This window comes from Scyliorhinus canicula, chromosome 1, assembly GCF_902713615.1.
Source record: "Scyliorhinus canicula chromosome 1, sScyCan1.1, whole genome shotgun sequence".
NCBI classification, from domain to species: Eukaryota; Metazoa; Chordata; class Chondrichthyes; order Carcharhiniformes; family Scyliorhinidae; genus Scyliorhinus; species Scyliorhinus canicula.
The window spans coordinates 260768255-260787623 of record NC_052146.1 but is presented as its reverse complement, the minus strand read 5'-3'; the positions used below and the strand labels follow the sequence as shown (position 1 = coordinate 260787623).

General features: G+C 52.2%; 1 protein-coding gene across 3 annotated transcripts in view; it reads right to left on the bottom strand.

Moving 5' to 3' along the window:
* Positions 1 to 19369, bottom strand: part of kcnh1a (potassium voltage-gated channel, subfamily H (eag-related), member 1a) — a 415016-nt gene that overhangs the window by 243812 nt on the left and 151835 nt on the right. For all 3 annotated transcript variants that reach the window (XM_038812190.1, XM_038812179.1, XM_038812184.1), the window contains one exon: positions 4646 to 4898. In XM_038812190.1, coding sequence (XP_038668118.1) covers positions 4646 to 4898 — 253 coding nt within the window. The remainder of the gene's footprint in view (positions 1 to 4645; positions 4899 to 19369) is intronic.

Genomic DNA, 19369 nt, shown 5'->3' with positions numbered 1-19369 from the left:
TACTCTCCAGGGGCATCATAATCACGTTGAGCTGCCTCCCCTTTACAAACCCGGTTTGGTCCTCCACAATTACATCTGGTACAGTCCTCAATTCTGGTCGCCAAAATCTTGGCCAGTAACTTGGCGTCTACGTTGATCAAAGAGATCGGCCTTTATGACCCACAGGCCTCCGGGTCCTTATCCCATTTCAGAATGAGTAAGATGGTGGCCTGCAACAGGGGTAAACTCCCTCTGTCTCTTGCCTCGTTAAAGACCCTGACCAGCACTGGCCCCACTATCCCGGCAATTTTTTAATAAAACTCCACCGGATACTCGTCTGGCCCCGGGGCTTTACCCGACTGCATGACCTTCAAGCCCCCCAACCTCTTCGATCCTGACCAGGGCCCCCAGTCCGTCCAGCAACTCCCTCCCCACTCTTGGGAAGGTCAGTCCATCAAGGAATCACCTCATCTCCCCCTGGTCCCCCGGGTAGTTCCGAAGTGCCCAGCTTCCTATAGAAGTCCCTAAAGACCTTGTTCAGCCCTGCTGGATCACCCACTAGATTACCTTCCCCATCCACTACCCTCCCTATTTCCGTAGCCGCGTCCCTCTTCCTCAGTTGCTGTGCAAGCATTCTACTGGCCTTCTCCCCATGCTCATAAATCGCGCCTTTTACCTTTCTAAACTGCTCTACAGCCTTGCCTGTAGTCAGCACCCCAAATTCGGCCTGCAGCCTCTGTCATTTCCTGAGTAACTCTGGCCTTGGGAATTCCACGTAACTCCTGTCCGTCCGTAGAATTTCCTTAATCAGTCGGTCAGTCTCTGCCCTATCCGTCCTGTCCCTGTATGCCCGGATTGAAATCAGTTCCCCTCTCACCACTACCTTCAGTGCCTCCCAGAGCACCGCTGCCGAGACTTCTCCAGTATCGTTCACCTGCAGGTAATTCTGCATGCATTTCCTCAGCCTCTCACACACCACCTCGCCCGCGAGTAGTCCAACTTCCAGCCTCCATGGTGGGTGCTGAAACCTGTCCTTACAAAACTGCAGGTCTACCCAGTGCGGAGCATGTTCCGATATGGCAATTGCCGAATATTCTGCCCCCACCATTCCGGCCAGCAGGTCCCTACTCACCACAAAGTAGTCAATTCGGGAATGCACCTTGTGGACGTGGGAGTAATACGAGAACTCCCTCGCCATCGGCCAGCTGAATCTCCATGGATCTGCTCCCCCCATTTGCTCCATGAACCCTCTCAGTTCCTTTGCCATCGCTGGCAACCTGCCTGTTCTTGAGCATGACGGGTCGAGGCTCGGGTCCAGGACTGTATTAAAGTCCCCGCCCATGATCAACTTACGCGAGTCCAAGTCGGGGATCTTCCCTAACATCCTCCTAATAAAATCCACATCGTCCCAATTAGGGGCATACACACTGCCCAGGACTACTCTCACCCCTTCGAGCTTACCCCTCACCATAACGAACCTGCCATCCCCATCCACGATTGAATTTGTACCCTTTTATTAATCAGGATCGCAACCCCCCTCGTCTTAGAATCAAGCCCCAAGTGAAAAACCTGACTGACCCAGCCCTTCCTTAACCTAACCTGGTCTGCCACTTTCAGGTGCGTCTCCTGCAGCATGACTATGTCCGCCTTCAGAACCCGCAGATGCGGAAACACACGCACCCTCTTCACTGGCCCGTTTAACCCTCTAACATTTCAGGGGATCAGCCTAGTTGGTGGGCACTTTCCCCCCCCCTTTGCCGATCAGCCATCCCCTTTCCTTGGCCAGCCCCCCAGCCATGTGTCGCGCTTCCTCTGGCCCGTCTCCTGGCCAGGTCCACACATGACCTCCTCACTGTTACCATGTCCAGTTTCCATACCCGTCAACAGAACAACTCCCCCCCCCTCCCCCCAGCAACACCATCCTATCACCTAACCCCTGCTCTAATCTAAGTATATGGACACCCCCCACCTCGGCTCCCGTTGACTAGCTGCACTCAGCTAGCCTGGGGCTCCCAGCCTCGGCACCAGCCCATCTCCCACCCATTGTTCCCAGTCCCCCCCCCCCCCCCCCCCCCCTCCGCCCCCCCCGATCTCCACACCACTTCCCCAGATCAGCCCTACTGAAGCAAACACTTTATACAAGTCATAAACAACCCCCACAATAGCACAATTCAAGTTAAACAAGAAAAAAAGATAAGAAATAACAGGCACTCTTCAGTCCTACCCATACAGACACAGAAAAAAATTGCACGAAGTTCCCCTGAAGCATCCATTTTAACCCAACCCTTTTAACTGTTTTCGTTATTAATTCCCCACCAGCCAAACTCCAACTAAGCAAAGAGCCCAAACAGGAAACATTCAGGAAAACCACGCAAAAAGCACGCAGAAACAAGAAAAAAAAGATACATCCCAAAACGGGAGAGACACCACATATACTTAAAAGCTCTAACATGAGTCCAAACGTCCTCAGCTCAGGGCCAGCCCTTGCTTCTTAACGAAGTCCATCACACCTTCGGGTTCCTCGCCGGAAAAAGCAGCCCGAATTTCACCTTGTTTTTATACAGTATCTCCTTCACCAGCCTGTAGCCTCCACTCCTCCTGGCCACCTCAGCGCTCAAATCCTGGTACACACGCAGGGTGATATTGTCCCAAATACAGCTTTGTGTGCTCTTTGCCCATTGCAGCACCCGTTCCTTGTCCAGGTACCTGTGAAAGTGTACCACCATCGCTCTTGGGGGACCCCCTTGTCGCGGCTGCCTCACCTGCACTCTGTGTACCCTGTCCACCAGCGGCGGGCGCGAGAACACCTCGTTCCCCAGCAACTTCTGAAACATACCCTCCACATATGGGGCAGCGTCTAGCCCCTCTGCCCCCTCAGGGAGGCACACGATTCTCACGTTTTGCCAGTGAGATCTGTTGTCCAGATCCACCAGCCTTTCCAGAAGCACTTTTTGCTGGTCCCTCAGCCTCCGAATCTCCACATTCCCCACAGTTTGAAAGTCAGCCTGCTCCTGCACTGACTTCTCCAACTGCTGGAGCTTCTCAGCCTGATCATCCAGCCTTTTTCCCATCCGATCAATCGACTTCTGAAGCGGCTCCAAGTTGTCACGCTTCAAAGCCAAAAAGCCTTCCTGCATAGTCTGCAGCAGCTGCTCCATTGTGGGCTGGGCTGTCGGCTCCTTGCTCTGAACACCAGCCATGCTGGTCTCTCTCACAGCCTCCACTGTGCCCTTACTCGACCACTTCTTCTGCTGTTTACGGTCCCTCCGGCTTCTTAGGTCCATACAATTCTGTATGGGTCCTGTGCCTGAGTACGTTGCTTTCCAGTTCCGGCTCAAAAGCGCAAAAAAGTCAGGGGAAAAGGTCCAAAAGTCCGACCGAAACGGGAGACACCAAATGTGCAACCTACTCCCTCATAGCCGCCACCGGAAGTCCCTAAATTTATGGATGTTGATATAATCTTCTAAAATGTATCCATTTTTGTAAAATAAAGGGAATCCAACTTTTTGTGTTAAGTAGAACTTGCCTCGCAAACTCACATAAAATCCAAGGCTTAAACCAGAACTTAAGAGTCTAACTAATAAGATGTTACATTGAGGCCCTCTCAGATGGATTTAAAGGAGCCCATGACATTATTCAAAACAGGGTGTCATAATATGCACCCATGCACATCATGAGGTAAAAGCAGGCAGTGACAGACACCCAGGTGAGCCAATCAATATGCAGAAAAGAACACGACCAATCACAAGACAGGACACCAGAGGGGGACTTACACCTATAAAACACACGAGGCATCAGCACTCTGCCTCTTTCCACTGGTGACAGCTATAGCAATAGTCAGGGTGTACAAATCATTCAGCACCTCCAACACCAGGATCAGAGCTAGCCTGGTCTAGATAGTTAGCTTTAGTTGCTTAGGGTAGTAGAGAGTCAACCCACAGGCAGCTGTGTGTTTCGTTACTCGAGTTCAATAAATCTCATATTGAACCAACGCCTTTGTTTGGTGTATACTTGATCAGTTAATTGCATCGTGTGCAATCCGTGTTACCCCAGGGTGAACAACACGACACAGGGGAGTCCACCCATTTTCCTGGTCAATATCCATTCTCAACTAATATCTAAAACAGGTAACTGATGAGTATTTCATTTCTGTTTCTGGAAGGAGGTAATGCATAAATTGGTCGTAATTTTTCCTAAATGACTAGAGTCTACACTTCAAAAATATTTAATTGACTGTAAAGCAAGATACAACATCTTGAGTTTATGAAAAGCATTGTTGAAAGCAGTTTTTTTCCCTATATATATGGTTCTCACCTTTCAAGCTTCCCTAATTAAGGTCACTCATACTTTCCAGAATTATGACCTGCATAATATTTTTTAAATGTTTTGAAAATGTCAATGGTGTGCTATGATATCATTAGCAAATATTTCAGTTCAATGCAAATTCAATTGGTACATTATATAATATGTTGTCAGCCTGACAATCAAGCCAACCAACAATTATACTTTTAGGTATTTTTAGATGCTTATAGTTTCCATATTGCATAGCATCATGAATGCTTGAAAGCGGATAAGTTACCAGCTGTCTGACCTCTAAGTAGCCCAAATGTCAGTCTATCATCGACAAAAGTAACCGTAATCAATACAGCATGTTTTTAAGTTTTACCTAGGATAGCAACAACTTCTTCATCTTGTATTACTTCCAAGGACCCAGAAACCACAAAGCAAAGGTTGTCCACACTTTCGCCTGCATGGTAAATTAAATCTCCTGGAGCACTATGTGTGGTTTGAAACTCTATTGCCAGAGCTCGGAGACAGCCATCACTTGCAAGTCTAAATGCTGGGTGTTCTTTGAAGACTTTGCGGTTTAAGTGGACACAAATGTCTGCTCGCATATCCTTGGGACAAATTTCTAGAACCTATAGACAAATAAACAAACAGAATCAATATTTGCTCCATAATTTATTAAAAGCATGCTATATCATTTTGTAGATGTCAGACACACTACATAAAGCATCTTGTATATGAGCTAGATGGAACATATTCTTCTGCAATGTACAAGCAATTATAATGGCACAGAACAATCCATGCAGTTTTAGCATTATTTGATCCTGCTTAACCTGTGAATATAAACGGTGTTAGCAAAATCTCATCGACTCGTTCATGCTCTTACCATATGTCAGAAAGGATTAGGACATTTGCTTTTACCACATAATGCAAAGCATTTTGAAAATTATAGAATCACATAACAATAATGCAATTAGTTAAGGAATGCTATATATATTAAATACAAGGTACTAGAAATTATTGTTGTTTGTTAAGAGTATTAGATCAGGGTGCCATTGTGGAAGGTTGACCCAATCTCCCCCTCTCCTCCCCCCACTTTAAGGCCATCCTTTTTTGACCCCCCACCTCACCCCCGACCTTTGGGAGGCCTCCGGGAACTTCCCCTCTACCTGGTAAGCATCCGCCCCCTCCTCCCAGGGCCTGGGCCTGACCCTTGGCAGTGCCAACCAAGCACCCTGGCAGTCCAGAGTGGCACTACCAGAGTACTCGTGTGGCGGGCACGGCCAGAGTGCCAGGCTGGCAGTGCCAAGGTGCCTGGGTGCCAGAGGGAGAGCCAGGGTGCCACCCTGTCCTGTCCCAGACCACGCGGGGTTTCCAATGGCCTGCGAGATTGCCCTTGGTGCCATGTTTGTGTGGACCAGTACTAAACGACACTCCGATGAGGTCTCCAAGGCATAGCCATTGAGTCCCAGGCGCTGGGTGAATCCGAAGAACGTATATTTAAATTAGCCGTACATGCGGGATCACACCCAGTGAGGGTGAGATCCAGATCGCGACATCTCACATTGGATCTCGAAAGATGTTTCATCCATCGCAAATCGGGTGCGGCGAGGCCTCTGAATTGCACCCGTAATACGTAACTAAGTACCGTGTTATTCAAGATTAACATACATTTCTTTTTCTTGGAATGTGGAGAAAATCAGATTCAACATACAACTTAAGGTGTTTGCTATTTATTTGGGCTCTCCATTGATTGTTTTAGAAATTAGGTTGTCTTAATGATATAAATTCTGACTATATCACAGCATTCTGTACAGCAGTACAATATAAAAGCATGTACTAACTGCAAGACTATGAAAGGAAAAGTAAAAGCAAAATACTGCTGATGCCCCAATCTGAAATAAAAACATAGTGTGCAGTTCTGGCAGCATCTGAAGGGAGAGAAAGAGTCTGTATGAGTCTTCTTCACAGCTGATTAAATACTGTACAAGAGGGGGTGGAAAGTGAGGACACGGGAGATCATATCATGGTTCTGAGAGGGAAGGGAAGGGAAGTGAAGGGGTGAGGGAAGAGGTGCAGGAAATGGGTCAAATTCAGTTGACTACGCTGTCAACCATGCGGGGGGTGAAACCTCAGTTTAGTGAAGAGGCATTCATGTCAGAAGTGCCATTTTCAAAGGTGACATCATCAGACAGATGCCATTTTTTTTTAGAACAGTACAGCACAGAACAGGCCCTTCGGCCCTCAATGTTGTGCCGAGCAATGATCACCCTACTTAAACCCACATACCCGTAACCCAACAATCCCCCCATTAACCTTACACTACGGGCAATTTTAGCATGGCCAATCCACCTAACCCGCACATCTTTGGACTGTGGGAGGAAACCGGAGCACCCGGAGGAAACCCACGCACACACAGGGAGGACGTGCAGACTCCACACAGACAGTGACCCAGCCGGGAATCGAACCTGGGACCCTGGAGCTGTGAAGCATTGATGCTAACTACCATGCTACCGTGAGGCCCCATCAGCCTCAACACTCAAAGGATCATTTTCCGCCATTTCTGCCAACTCCAGCATGATGCCACCACAAAACACATCTTCTCCTCACCCACTAAGTTCACCTTTACACTGTGACCTCACCTTTATACTGTGACCTCAACTTTACACTGTGACCTTTCTCCTCCATCTTAATCCCCTTTTTTTGATATCTCAAACATTTTTTGTCCCAATGCAAAAACCCTCTTCTCCCCTCCCCCACCGGGCCATCTGTCACGTGTTCTTAGGTTTTGCTACATCTTTGTTGCAAACTCTCTGAGATCCCACTAATCACTGACCTTTCTGTCTAGCTGCTCCACCCGCTTTCATACAGTATATAATCCAACACATTTCTCCCTCTCTTTAGTTTTGAAGAAGTCATACCAACCCAAAATGTTAACTCTGTTTTCATTCCCTACAGGTTTAAAAACAAAATTAATTCGCAGGATGTGGGTGTCGCTGGTTAGGCCAGCATTTATTGCCCATCCCTAGTTGCCCTACAGAAGGGGGTGGGGAGTTGCCTTAGAACATGGAACATAGAACAGTACAGCACAGAACAGGCCCTTCGGCCCTCGATGTTGTGCCGAGCCATGATCACCCTACTCAAACCCACGTATCCACCCTATACCCGTAACCCAACAACCCCCCACCCCTTAACCTTACTTTTTAGGACACTACGGGCAATTTAGCATGGCCAATCCACCTAATCCGCACATCTTTGGACTGTGGGAGGAAACCGGAGCACCCGGAGGAAACCCACGCACACACGGGGAGGACGTGCAGACTCCACACAGACAGTGACCCAGCCGGGAATCGAACCTGGGACCCTGGAGCTGTGAAGCATTTATGCTAACCACCATGCTACCGTGCTGCCCCTACTTGCTGCCCCTTCTTGAACCGTTGCAGTCCCCGAGGTGTAGGTCCACCCACAGTGCTGATCGGGAGAGAGTTCCAGGATTTTGACCCAGCGACAGTGAAGAAACGACGATATATTTCCAAGTCGGGGTGGTGAGTGATTGGGAGTGCAACCTTCAGGTGGTGGAGTTTCCATGTATCTACTGCTCTTGGCTTCTAAATGGTAGTGGACGTGGGTTTGGAAGGTGCTGCCAAAGGAACGTTGGCGAGTTACTGCAGTGCATTTTGTAGATGGTGGACACGGCAGTACTACCAGACCTGCTGAGTTTTTCAGCGTTCGCTGTTTGTGTATGGAAAAAAAAAATGCTTGCCAGAAAGATAAAACATTGCACAACAAAAAGCTACTTTAATAATTCAAACACAAAATAATGGAATGACACTAATGTTAAAATAAAACAAAATGGCCAGCTTCTGTTAACCTTTTCTTAACACATTCCTCGAGATAGCCTGCAACTTAGATGCAAGACAATGAGATAATATAATGATTTATTAATTTTGTATATTCTAGAAGCAAGTTACAACTAAAAAAAAAATCAATAGTTACAGGCTAGAGAAACCTGTGCAATCCTGGAGCCACACTTTAACTGCATGTCCTGCAACAGTATATACAACTGCATCTTCACTTTAAGATTCAAGTGGGTTTCAATTCAATCGTTTTTTTAAAAATCTTTTTATTGGCATTTTCAAAATTATGAACATTGCCGTTCATTTTCATTTATTATAGTGTAAAAAGGCTTTGTCTTACGTTTCTTTCTTTACAAATTATTGCCGTCTAATTCGGCTGTCCTCCCGCGCACCCCCCCTGCACCCCTTTCCCTAGCCTCTCCCCCCTTTCCCCCATCCACCACGCTCCTGATGCCCTCCCTGGTTAGTCTGTGGGAGCGTGTTCCCCCTTCTCCTTGTTCCCCCTTTCCTTTCTCCCTCAGTCGGCTTTAGCCGTGTCCTTTTTTGTGGATGGGTGGGGCTTTCTCCCCCTCTCCCCCCTTCCTATGTGTTGTTCCTCTTTGTCCCTCTCAGGCTCTCTGTTTCCTTTCTCCTCCCTCCCCCCTCCCCAAACCATCCTCCTCCCCTCTCGGTTGAGCGACCCTAACGTTTCTCCTTGCGTTTCTTTCTGTCCCCTTTCTAATCCTTCCAGTTTCCCTCTCTACTGGCTGTTGTTGTCCTCGAACAGGTTTTTGAACGGGCCAACAAACTGCCCTCATCCAGTAAGAAAGCCTTCCTCTGACCCTCGAATGGCGTAATCAATTTCCTCCAGGTGGAGAAATTCGGAAAGGTCAGCGAGCCAGTCTGCAGCTGTGGGTGGTGCTGCCGATCGCCAACCGAGCAGGATTCTCCAGCGTGAGATTAGGGAAGCGAAAGCTAGGGTGTCGGCCCTCTTCCCCATGTGTAGCTCTGGCTGCTCTGATATCCTGAAGATTGCCACATTTGGGCATGGCTTCACCCTCACCCCACAACCTGGGACATTGTCTCAGAGAAGGCTGTCCAGAGCCCAGCAAGTTTGGGACAAGCCCAGAACACAAGGGTGTGGTTGGCCGGGCCCCTCTGGCACCGTTCACATTTATCCTCCACCTCCCGGAAGAACCTGCTCATTCGGGTTCTGGTCAGGTGCGCTCTGTGCACCACTTTGAACTACATGAGGCTGAGCCTTGAGCAGGAGGAGGTGAAGTTGGCCCTGGTCAGTGCTTCGCTCCAGAGTCCCCATCCCACCTCTGTCCCCAGTTCATCCTCCCATTTCCGCCTGGTCTCGCTCAGTGGAGTTCAGGCTCTGTCGAGTAGATGTCCATATATCTTTCCACAGAATTCCCCTTCCTTACTGTCCGTATTAATCAGGTCCTCTAATAGTGTGGTCACTGGGGCCCAGGGGCATCCTATTGTCTCTGCGGAGGAAATGTTATATTTGTAAGTGTCTCGTTTCCTGTCCTGTCAGCAATTCCCATTCCTCTGTCAACTTGTTCAGTGTCGCTAGACTGTGCCCTATGTAAAAGTCCCTAACTGTCAGCGTTCCTCTGTCCTATCTCCATTTCTTAAAGGTTGTGTCTAGCATGGCTGGTGGAAATCTGCGGTTTCCGCAGATGGGGGCTATGGAGGACATCTTGGTTAGCCTGAAGTGCTGTCTTAGCTGGCCCCACGTTTTCAGTGTGGCAGCTACTACTGGGCTAGCTGTGTATTTCGTCAAGAGGGATGGGAGTGGCCAGGGCCCGGAGGGTCGTTCCCTTGCAGGAGGCCTCCTCCATCCACACCCACTCCGAGTTGTGTTCGCGCACCCATCCCCTCACTCTTTCCGCTGTTACTGCCCAGTGGGAATATTGCAGCCCCCCACCACACACATTGGCTTCCTCCACCAGGCTGGTCAGGTTCCACTTGTGGATCTGTGTCCAGTCTCTGGCTGTCTGGATCCCCAGGTATCAGAATTTGAGGCTATTTTAAACGGGAGCCCAGCAGCTCAGTCCCTCCCCGTTTGGGTTCACTGGGAATGCCTCGCTTTTGCCCAGGTTGAGTTTGTAACCTGAAAAGGTTCTGAACTCTCTTAGGATCCGCATAATTGCTTTCAGTCCTTCCTGTGGCTATGAGACGTACAGTAGGTGTCCAGATCACCAACAACCTGTCCTGGTCCCTCCATGCTGACACTATAGTTAAGAAAGCCTACCAACTACTCTACTTTCTCAAAAGACTAAGAAAATTTGGCATGTCACCTACGCCTCTCACCAACTTCTACAGATGCAATTCCGGTTGCGGCTATGCGGAGCTAAGCCACACGTTTGGCAGCTCCCGCTATTTAGGGACTTTTGGGCCATTTTGAGGGCCCCAAACGGCACTGTTTTTACGCATCCAGGTGGCGGAAGGTGCCTGGAAGAACTTGCCCCACACTATATGGTGCTCACCCGGAGTGGGACGAAGAAAAAGGCTGCAGCAACTCCCCAAAAAAAACGGGGGAAGGAAAACAAAATGGCGGCCGGCGCAACACCCGAGGACTGGTGGAAGTGGGTGCAGGAGCAACAGGCCTCACTCCTACGTTGTTTTGCTGAGCTGCTGGACCCCATGAATGCAACTACAAACAAGCTGCTTGGGATCCAGGCGGAGTCTATTCGGGAGTTGCAGCAGCAGGCTGTTGAAAGGGAGGAGGAGGCCGTGGTCCTCATGGGGAAAGTGGAGTTGCACGAGGCACTTCATTAAAAGTGGCAGGACCGCTTGGAGGAGCTGGACATTCGCACAAGGCGAAAGAATCTGAGGATCCTGGGCCTGGCAGAGGGGCTGGAGGGGTCGGATCTCCCGGCGTATGTGACCACGATGCTGAGCTCGTTGATGGGAGCGGGGTCCTTCCATTTGCCCCTGGAGCTTGAGGGAGCTCACAGAGTGATGGCCAAGAGGTCCAAGGCAGGTGAGCCCCCGAGGGCGGTGCTGGTGCGGTTCCACCGATTCAGTGACCGGGAGTGTGTGCTGCGCTAGGCCAAGAAAGAGAGGAGCAGTAAATGGGATAATTCGGTAGTGAGGATCTACCAGGGCTGGAGTGCGGAGGTGGCTAAGCGGCGGGCCGGGTTCAACCGGGGGGGGAAGAGGAGAGGCGTTATCGCCATGGGGAACGGGTCGAGCGGAGTGTGCTGGCCTGGGGCGAACATCTGCCAAGCTATGTCTAGTCGGCGGGGGAGGGGGGCAGGTTGCCCTCTGGTCCGGCTGATTACCTGGAACGTGAGGGGGCTGAACGGGCCGGTTAAGAGAACCAGGGTGTTTTCCCATCTAAGGGGGTTGAAGTCGGACGTGGCTATGCTCCAGGAGACCCACCTGAAGGTGGTGGACCAGGTTTGTCTGAGGAAGGGGTGGGTGGGGCAGGTTTATCATTCAGGATTGGACGCGAAGAACCGGGGGTGGCGATTCTGGTGGGCAAGAGGGTGGCGTTTGAGGCGGCTGAGGTGGTGTTGGACAAGGAGGGCAGATATATCATGGTGAAGGGGAGAGAAGGTGGTGCTGGTGAACGTATATGCCCCGAATTGGGGTGATGCTGGCTTCATGAGGCGATTGTTGGGCCGCATCCCGGACCTGGAGGCAGGGGGCCTGATCATGGGGGGAGACTTTAACACAGTGCTAGATCCCACACTGGACCGGTCCAGTTCAAGGACGGGTAGGAGACCGGCGGCGGCCAAAGTGCTGAGGGGATACATGGACCAGATGGGAGGGGTGGATCCCTGGAGGTTTGGGAGACCGAGAGCGCGGGAGTATTCCTTCTTCTCTCACGTCCATAGGGTTTATTCCCGGATAGACTTTTTTGTCCTGAGCAGGGGATTGATTCCGAGGGTGCAGGATGCCGAGTACTCGGCCATAGCGATTTCGGACCATGTCTCGCACTGGGTTGATCTGGAGATGGGAGAGGCGCGGGACCAGCGCCCGCTCTGGCGCCTGGATGTGGGGATGCTGGCAGAGGACGAGGTGTGTAAGAGGGTTCGGAGAAGCATTGAGGGGTATCTGGATACCAATGATACGGGGGAGGTCCAGGTGGGGATGGTCTGGGAGGCTCTGAAAGCAGTGATCCGGGGGGAGCTGATCTCCATCCGGGCCCACAGGGAAAGGAGGGAGAGGAAGGAGAGGGAGAGACTGGTGGGAGAGCTCCTGGAGGTGGACAGGAGATATGCGGAGGCACCGGAGGAAGGGTTGCTGGGAGAACGGCGCAGTTTGCAGGCCAATTTTGACTTGTTGACCAACAGAAAGGCGGAGACACAGTGGAGGAGGGCGCAGGGAGCGGTATATGAGTATGGAGAGAAGGCGAGCAGGATGTTGGCGCATCAGCTCTGTAGGCGAGATGCGGCTAGGGAAATTGGTGGAGTGAAGGATGGGGGTGGAAATATAGTGCAGAAGGGGACAGAAGTAAACGGGGTCTTTACGGACTTTTACGAGGGATTGTACCGGTCGGAACCTCCGAGGGGGAGTAGGGGATGGAGAGCTTCATGAACAGGCTATGTTTCCCAAGGGTTCAAGAGAGGCTGGTAGAGGGGCTGGGGGCGCCGATAAGAGTTGGAGGAGCTAGTCAGGGGGATCGGACAAATGCAGTCAGGTAAGGCCCCGGGGCCGGCCGGGTTCCCGGCAGAATTTTACAAAAAATATGCGGACCTGGTGGGTCCCCTGTTGGTGCGAGCCTTCAATGAGGCATGGGAGGGGGGGGCTTTGCCCCCGACGATGTCGCGAGCACTGATCTCTTTGATCCTAAAACGGGATAAGGACCCCTTGCAGTGTGGATCATATAGGCCTATCTCGCTCCTTAACGTAGACGCTAAGTTGCTGGCGAAGATCCTGGCCTCCAGGATAGAGGATTGTGTGCCAGAGGTGATTCACGAAGATCAGACAGGATTTGTCAAGGGGCGGCAGCTCAACACAAATGTGCGGAGACTGCTCAATGTTATCATGATGCCGGCAGTGGAGGGGGAGGCGGAGATAGTGGTGGCGCTGGACGCAGAGAAAGCGTTTGATAGAGTTGAGTGGGGGTACCTGTGGGAGGTGCTGGAGAGGTTTGGATTTGGGAGGGGATTCATCAAATGGGTGAGGCTGCTTTACGCAGCTCCGATGGCGAGTGTAGTCACAAATGGAAGGAGATCGGAGTACTTTAGGCTCTATCGTGGGACCAGGCAGGGGTGTCCCCTGTCCCCCCTGCTCTTTGCACTGGCGATTGAACCGCTGGCCATGGCGTTGAGGGAGTCAGGGAAATGGAAGGGTCTGGTGCGGGGTGGGGAGGAGCACCGGGTATCGCTGTACGCGGACGACCTGCTGTTACATGTGGCGGACCCAGAGGGGGGAATGCCGGGGGTGATGGAGCTGTTAGCGGAATTTGGGGGCTTCTCGGGGTATAAGCTAAATTTAGGAAAGAGCGAGGTATTTGTAGTGCACCCGGGAGATCAAGAGGAGGGAATTGGGAGGCTCCCTTTCAGGAGGGCAGTGAAGAGTTTCAGGTACCTGGGGGTGCAGGTGGCCAGGAGTTGGGGGGCTCTCCATAAGCTTAACTTCACCAGACTAGTGGAGCAGATGGAGGAGGAATTTAAAAGGTGGGACATGGTGCCGCTATCGCTGGCGGGCAGAGTGCAATCCGTCAAAATGACGGTTCTCCCGAGGTTCTTGTTCCTCTTCCAGTGCTTGCCCATCTTTATCCCTAAGGCCTTTTTTAAAAGGGTGACCAGCAGCATCATGGGATTTGTTTGGGCGCATGGCACCCTGAGGGTGAAGAGGGTCTTCTTGGAGCGGGGTAGAGATTGGGGGGGGGCTGGCGTTGCCGAACCTCTCGGGGTACTACTGGGCGGCCAACGTGTCGATGGTGCGTAAGTGGGTGATGGAGGGGGAGGGGGCAACATGGAAACGGATGGAGAGAGCGTCCTGTGGGGATACAAGCCTGGGGGCCCTGGTAACGGCGCCGTGGCCGCTCCCTCCCACGAGGTATACTACGAGTCCGGTGGTGGCGGCTACCCTCAAGATCTGGGGGCAGTGGAGGCGACATAGGGGAGAAGTGGGGGGCTCGATGGAGGCTCCGTTAAGGGGGAACCATAGGTTCGTCCCGGGGAACATGGATGGGGGATTTCAGGGATGGTACAGAGCGGGCATTAGACAGCTGAGGGACCTGTTTATCGACGGAAGGTTTGCGAGCCTGGGGGAGTTGGAGGAGAAATTTGGGCTCCCTCCGGGAAACATGGTTAGATATCTGCAGGTAAAGGCATTTGCTAGACGGCAGGTAGAGGGATTCCCTGCGCTCCCCGCGAGGGGGGTGAGTGACAGGGTGCTTTCGGGGGTCTGGGTCAGGGATGGGAAGATATCCGATATCTACAAGCTTATGCAGGAGGTGGAAGAGGCGTCAGTAGAGGAGCTGAAAACGAAGTGGGAGGGGGAACTGGGGGAACAGATCGAAGACGGGACATGGGCTGATGCCCTGGAGAGGGTAAATTCTTCCTCCTCGTGTGCGCGGCTTAGCCTCATTCAATTCAAGGTGCTGCATTGGGCCCACATGACTGGGACGAGGATGAGTAGGTTCTTTGGGGGTGAAGATAGGTGTGTCAGGTGCTCGGGGAGTCCAGCGAACCATGCCCATATGTTCTGGGCATGCCCGGCACTGGAGGAGTTCTGGAAGGGGGTGGCGAGGACGGTGTCGAGGGTAGTGGGATCCAGGGTCAAGCCAGGGTGGGGACTCGCGATCTTTGGGGTTGGGATGGAGCCGGGAGTGCAGGAGGCGAAAGAGGCCGGTGTGCTGGCCTTTGTGTCCCTAGTAGCCCGGCGAAGGATTTTGCTACAATGGAAGGACGCGAGGCCCCCAAGCGTGGAGACCTGGATCAATGACATGGCGGGCTTCATTAAGCTAGAGAAGGTCAAATTCGCCCTGAGAGGATCGGTACAAGGGTTCTTTAAGCGGTGGCAACCTTTCCTCGACTTTCTGGCTCAACGATAGGGTACTGGGACAATAGCAGCAGCAACCCGGGGGGGGGGGGGGGGGGGGGGGGGGGGGGGGGGGGGGGGGGGGGGGGGGGGGGGGGGGGGGGGGGGGGGGGGGGGGGGGGGACCACGATGACTATGTTTGTTTATTTTATTTAAATTTGATTTATTTAATTTAAATTTATGGTTAAGTTTTCTTGTGGGGGTGGGGGGAGTGTGATACATGTGATGTTACGGTTTGGGGGGATTTGTGGGTGTTATGGGGCAGTTAGTTGCATATTATTACTTCTTATATTTTTATATTTTCTGTAAAAAATTCCAATAAAAATTATTTTTTTTTAAACTTCTACAGATGCACCATAGAAAGCATTCTTTCTGGTTGTATCACAGCTTTGTATGGATTCTGCTCTGCCCAAGACCGCAGGAAACTACAAAAGGTCGTGAATGTAGCCCAATCCATCACGCAAACCAGCCTCCCATCCATCGACTCTATCTATAATTCCCGCTGCCTCAGAAAGGCAGCCAGCATAATTAGGGACCCCATGCACCCCGGACATACTCTCTTCCACCTTCTTCCGTCAGGAAAAAGATACCAAAGTTTGAGGTCACGTACCACCCGACTCAAGAGCAGCTTCTTCCCTACTGCCATTAGACTTTTGAATAGACCTACCTCGTATTAAGTTGATCTTTTCTCTAAAGCTTGCTATATCTGTAACATTATATTCTGCAGTCTCTCCTTCCTTCCCTATGTATGGTACGCATTGTTTGTGCAACATGCAAGAAACAATACTTTTCACTGTATACTAATACATGTGACAATAATAAATCAAATCAAATCATAATTGGCATTTCCAATCCGTTGAGGAAATGCTTCAACCCCACATCCGTGTCGGGGGGCTCGGAGGTGTATCGCCCTCGGTAGAAGGTCTCACATGCCCGGTTAACCTCTTTTATTTCCGCTACCAGTCTGCCTCTGCTATCTTTTACCTGCGCTATTTCCCTCGTCACTGCCTGCTTTCTCAGCTGGTGGGCCAGTAAACGGCCAGCCTTTCCTCCGTGTTTGTAAAAGGTCCCCCATATCTGGCGGAGTTGGTACACTCCTTTCCTGGTGGATAGCAGGTTAAAGTCCATTTGTAGCTTTTTGCTCTCCGCCAGAAGCTCTACGGTCGGGGCCTCGGAGTACTTTCTGTCTACCTCCAAGATGGAGGCGATCAGTTGTTGCCTGGCCTCCCTCTCTTCCCTATCTCTATGCGCCTTGTAGGCTATAATTTCCCCTCTGATCACAGCCTTCAGTTATTCCCAGAACGTGGAGGCCTTCCCGATCTGGTTGCTACTCACGCCGCCGCCAATGGCCTGTGATGTTTTCTGGCAGAAGGCCTCGTCAGCCAGAAGGTCCATGTCCAACCTCCATGTGAGGCGCTGGTCATGGCCTATCTCCAACCTCACATCTACATAGCGTGGAGCGTGGTCGGAGATGACTATCGCGGAGTATTCCGCTATGGGGCTGGTTTTAGCACAGAGCTAAAGAGCTGGCTTTTAAAGCAGACCAAGGCAGGCCAGCAGCACGGTTCAATTCCCGTATAGCCTCACCGAATAGGCACCGGAATGTGGCGACTAGGGGCATTTCAGTTACTTCATTTGAAGCCCACTTTAGACAATAAGCAATTTTCATTTCATTTCATTTAATTTCTATAATTCCTGGAAGCACCGATTTCCCCACTGCAAAGAAGTCGATTCGGATGTATACTTTGTGCACCTGTGATAAGAGCGAGAATTCCTTTTCACCCAGGTATAGGAATCTGCACGGGTCAACCACCCCCATTTGCTCCATTAATGCTCCCAGTTCCTTAGCCATGCCTGTCTTTTTCCCCATTCTGGCGCTCGATCGGTCGGTCAGCGGGTCCTTTGCATAGTTAATGTCGCCCTCCATAATCAGTCGGTGTGGATCGATGGCGAGATTTTTTATAAAGTTTGTGTCATCCCAGTTGGGCGCGTACACGTTTACCAGGACGACTGGTGCCCCTTCCAGGATACCGCTGACCATGACCATGTCCTCCTGGGTACGTAACCATCCTTGTCTCTGTGAACTTCATCCTTTTGCTGATCAGTGTGGCTACTTCCCCAGCCCTCGTTCCGTAGCATGAATGGTCTGTCTATCCCACCCAGCCCTTCCTTACCATTAATCTGTCCGTCTGTCTCAGGTGTGTCTCCTGTCGGTAGATTATGTCAGACTTCAGGGGCAGGATTCTCCAACCACCCGCCGGGTCGGAGAATCGCCGGGGGTCAGCGTCAATCCCGCCCCCGCTGTGTCCCGAATTCTCTGGCACCGGAGATTCGGCGGGGGCGGGAATCGCACCGCCCCGGTCGGCGGCCCCCCCCCCCCCGGCGATTCTCCGGCCCGCGATGGGCCGAAGTCCCGCCGCTGTCAAGCCTCTCCCGCCGGTGTGGATCAAACCACCTACCTTACCGGCGGGAGCAGGCGGCGCGGGCGGGCTCCGAGTCCTGGGGTCCCCACGGTGGCCTGGCCCGCGATCGGGGCCCACCGATCGGTGGCGGGCCTGTGCCGTGGAGGCACTCTTTTCCTTCCGCCTTCGCCATAGTCTTCACCATGGCGGAGGCAGAAGTGACCCCCTCCCCTGCACATGCGCGGGGATGACGTCAGCAGCCGCTGACGCTCCGGCGCATGTGCGGACTTCCGCCGGCCGGCGAAGTCCCTTCGGCCCCAACTGGAATGGCGCCTAAGGCCATCCACACCAGCCGGCAGAGCGCCAACCACTCCGCGTGGGCCTAGCCCCTCAATGTTAGGGCTTGGCCCCTAAAGGTGCGGAGACTTCTGCACCTTTGGGACGGCCCGACGCCGGAGTGGTTCACGCCACTCCATCACGCCGGGGCCCCCCGCTCCGCCGGGTAGGGGAGAATCCCGGCCCAGGCTTCTCAGGTGTGTGGAGACTCTTGATCTTTTCACCAGGCCGTTAAGTCCTCTTACATTCCAGGTGACTATCCTGGTGGCGGGTTTCTGTCACCCCGGTTCTTGCAGGATTGCCCATACACACCTAATGGGCATGCCCCTGCACCCCAGCATTTCCCTTTGATAGGGGGCTGTCCAAAATGGCCACGAGCGACTCTCTCGCCATGAGGTCGGGTCCCTGCACTCCAGGGTCTCCCTTTGTTTAGGAACCATCCAAAGTGGCTGCTTGCGGTGCCATCTTGGTTCCTCGGCCTGTTCCATGCTCGCCGAAGACTGTGCCTGTTTCGCTGCCAACCCTTTCCTGTCTTTCTGCTCCTTTTCAGTTCTATCCGTTCCCCCACTCACTGTACCCCCTCCCTGTATTCACCTCCCTTTCTGTCCGCCCCTCCGGCCAGACACTCCATCTCCCCTGAGAGGTGCACCGCGGCACCCTTAATGCTTGCCTTCCCGTGCTAGCCCTCCCTGCTAGTATGGTGGCTCCTCTGCCTGGGCTGATCTCGCCCTGTCCCTATTCTGTCTGCCTGTCTCCATTCCCTTCCTCTCCCACTCACCCGTTTCCCCTATTCTCTCTCCCTTCTCTTTGTCTTCCAACTTTAATCCAAGAACGAGGCAGCACAGTCCTGCGCAAACACAGAGTCCGTGCAATAGAAATTGGCCCCATTTCTGATGAACCATCAATTGAACGCGAGACGAGTTGCTGTATAATAGTAAGGCTTTAATAAGCTAGATGTTAGCCCTGCGGTCGACTACAGTAAATGGACGACCGCCGGGCGTACTGGGTATTTATACCTCGCCCTGGAGGCGGGGTTAACTCAGCCTCTCGACCAACCGGGAAGCCGTCACATGACTGGTCTCAACCAATCGGTCGAGAGGCACCTGACCGACCAGGGCCAATGGTAAGCCGGTGTTCTGCACCAATGGCAGGCAGATATGTTAATAATACCCCCACATTCACCCCTTGCGGAGAAAGAAGCCGTGGGGGGGGGGGGGGGGGGGGGGGGGGGGGGGGGGGGGGGGGGGGGGGGGAGGGAGATCAACGAGAGCTGGGGAGGGGGAGAGAACTGGTGGTATGAGTAGTAGCCAGAGAAGGGAAAAAAAGTTTGGCTTCCCACTGGCCCAGACATTTAACAATAGTACATATTGTCCATACAAGGTGCATGGTGTTGTTGAAAATTAAATAGACTCAATCAGCCTTTTCGTTGCCCTTGACGTCCTGGCAGACCGCCGCAGTGGAGTTGGTGACACTGGTTCAGACGATGGTGGTGGTTCCGCTGATGTCCCGGAGTCC